The 1076-nt window shown below is 42.4% G+C and overlaps 1 protein-coding gene across 1 annotated transcript; it reads right to left on the bottom strand.

Moving 5' to 3' along the window:
• Positions 1–381: 381 nt before the first annotated feature.
• LOC139888662 (uncharacterized) lies at positions 382–837 on the bottom strand. The gene has a single exon (XM_071871657.1). The coding sequence runs from the start codon at positions 835–837 to the stop codon at positions 382–384; it is 456 nt and encodes a 151-aa protein (XP_071727758.1).
• Between the last annotated feature and the right edge of the window lie 239 nt (positions 838–1076).

Below are 1076 nucleotides of genomic sequence, written 5' to 3'. Positions count from 1 at the left end.
TAGCTAGAAGCAAGATGAACAATGCTAACTCTTGCACCTTGGTGGGATTCGATCTCCTTCATCTCCAATCTAAGCTTTCTCTCACTAGAATGGGTTTCTCACTCTAAATGGAAGAGTTTGTGAATGTGAAATAAAATGCAAATGAGTTTTGAGTTCAATTCTACCAGCCTTAAACTCATCCACAAGTGAAAAGACCCAATTACCCTTCATTTGGAACCCTTAAAAACAGGTTAGAATCACAGCTCAGACACAGTAACGTCGTTCCTGCAAATGGAGTGGCACTTTTGAATGCATCCCAGCTATAGTGGCACTTTTCTAATTCTAGTGGCACTTTTACCAAAGACCTTTGGAACGTCGTTACTCACCTAAAAATATGGGGTGTTACAACTCTCCCACACTTGGACCCGATCGCGTCCTTGCGATCCACGCAGCATGTAATGAAGGTAAATTCTCCATCACAAATTCCTCGGATTCCCAAGTACACTCGGACCCCTTTCGGTGGTGCCATTGTACCTTATAAGTTTGAATCCTCTTATTACGAATCTCTTTAACCTTTTCATCAAGAATAGCAACCGGCTCTTTCACATACTCTAGTTTGTTATTTAGAGTAATCTCATTTAACGGTACCCGCATCGAGTCATCCGTAAGACACTTGTGAAGATAGGAAACATGGAATGTGTTATGGATTTCTGCAAGCTTTTCGGGTAACTCCAAACGATATACAACCTCACCAACGAGGGCCAACACTTTAAAAGGTCCAATAAATCGAGGAGCAAGTTTTCCCCGCTTTCGGAACCTAATTACACCCTTCCATGGTGACACCTTAAGCATCACCATATCACCTTCATTAAATTCAATCGATTATCTGCATACGACTTTTGTCGATCTTGTGCCGCTTTGAGGTGAGCACGAATCACATCCATCTTTTGGTTCATCTCAAGAACCACTTCTGTACCTCCAACTTTCTTTTGATCCACCTCGCCCCAACAAATCGGGGTTCGGCATCGTCGCCCATAAAGCATCTCATACGGTGGAATTCCAATACTAGCATGGTAGCTATTATTGTACTAGAACTC

This window comes from Rutidosis leptorrhynchoides, chromosome 2, assembly GCF_046630445.1.
Source record: "Rutidosis leptorrhynchoides isolate AG116_Rl617_1_P2 chromosome 2, CSIRO_AGI_Rlap_v1, whole genome shotgun sequence".
NCBI lineage: Eukaryota > Viridiplantae > Streptophyta > Magnoliopsida > Asterales > Asteraceae > Rutidosis > Rutidosis leptorrhynchoides.
The sequence above is the reverse complement of the archived record's forward strand: the minus strand, read 5'-3'. Positions and strand labels throughout refer to the sequence as shown.

Coding starts and splice junctions, on each gene's coding strand:
- LOC139888662 (XM_071871657.1), bottom strand. CDS start 837: ATGGTGATGCTTAAGGTGTCACCATGGAAGGGTGTAATTAGGTTCCGA.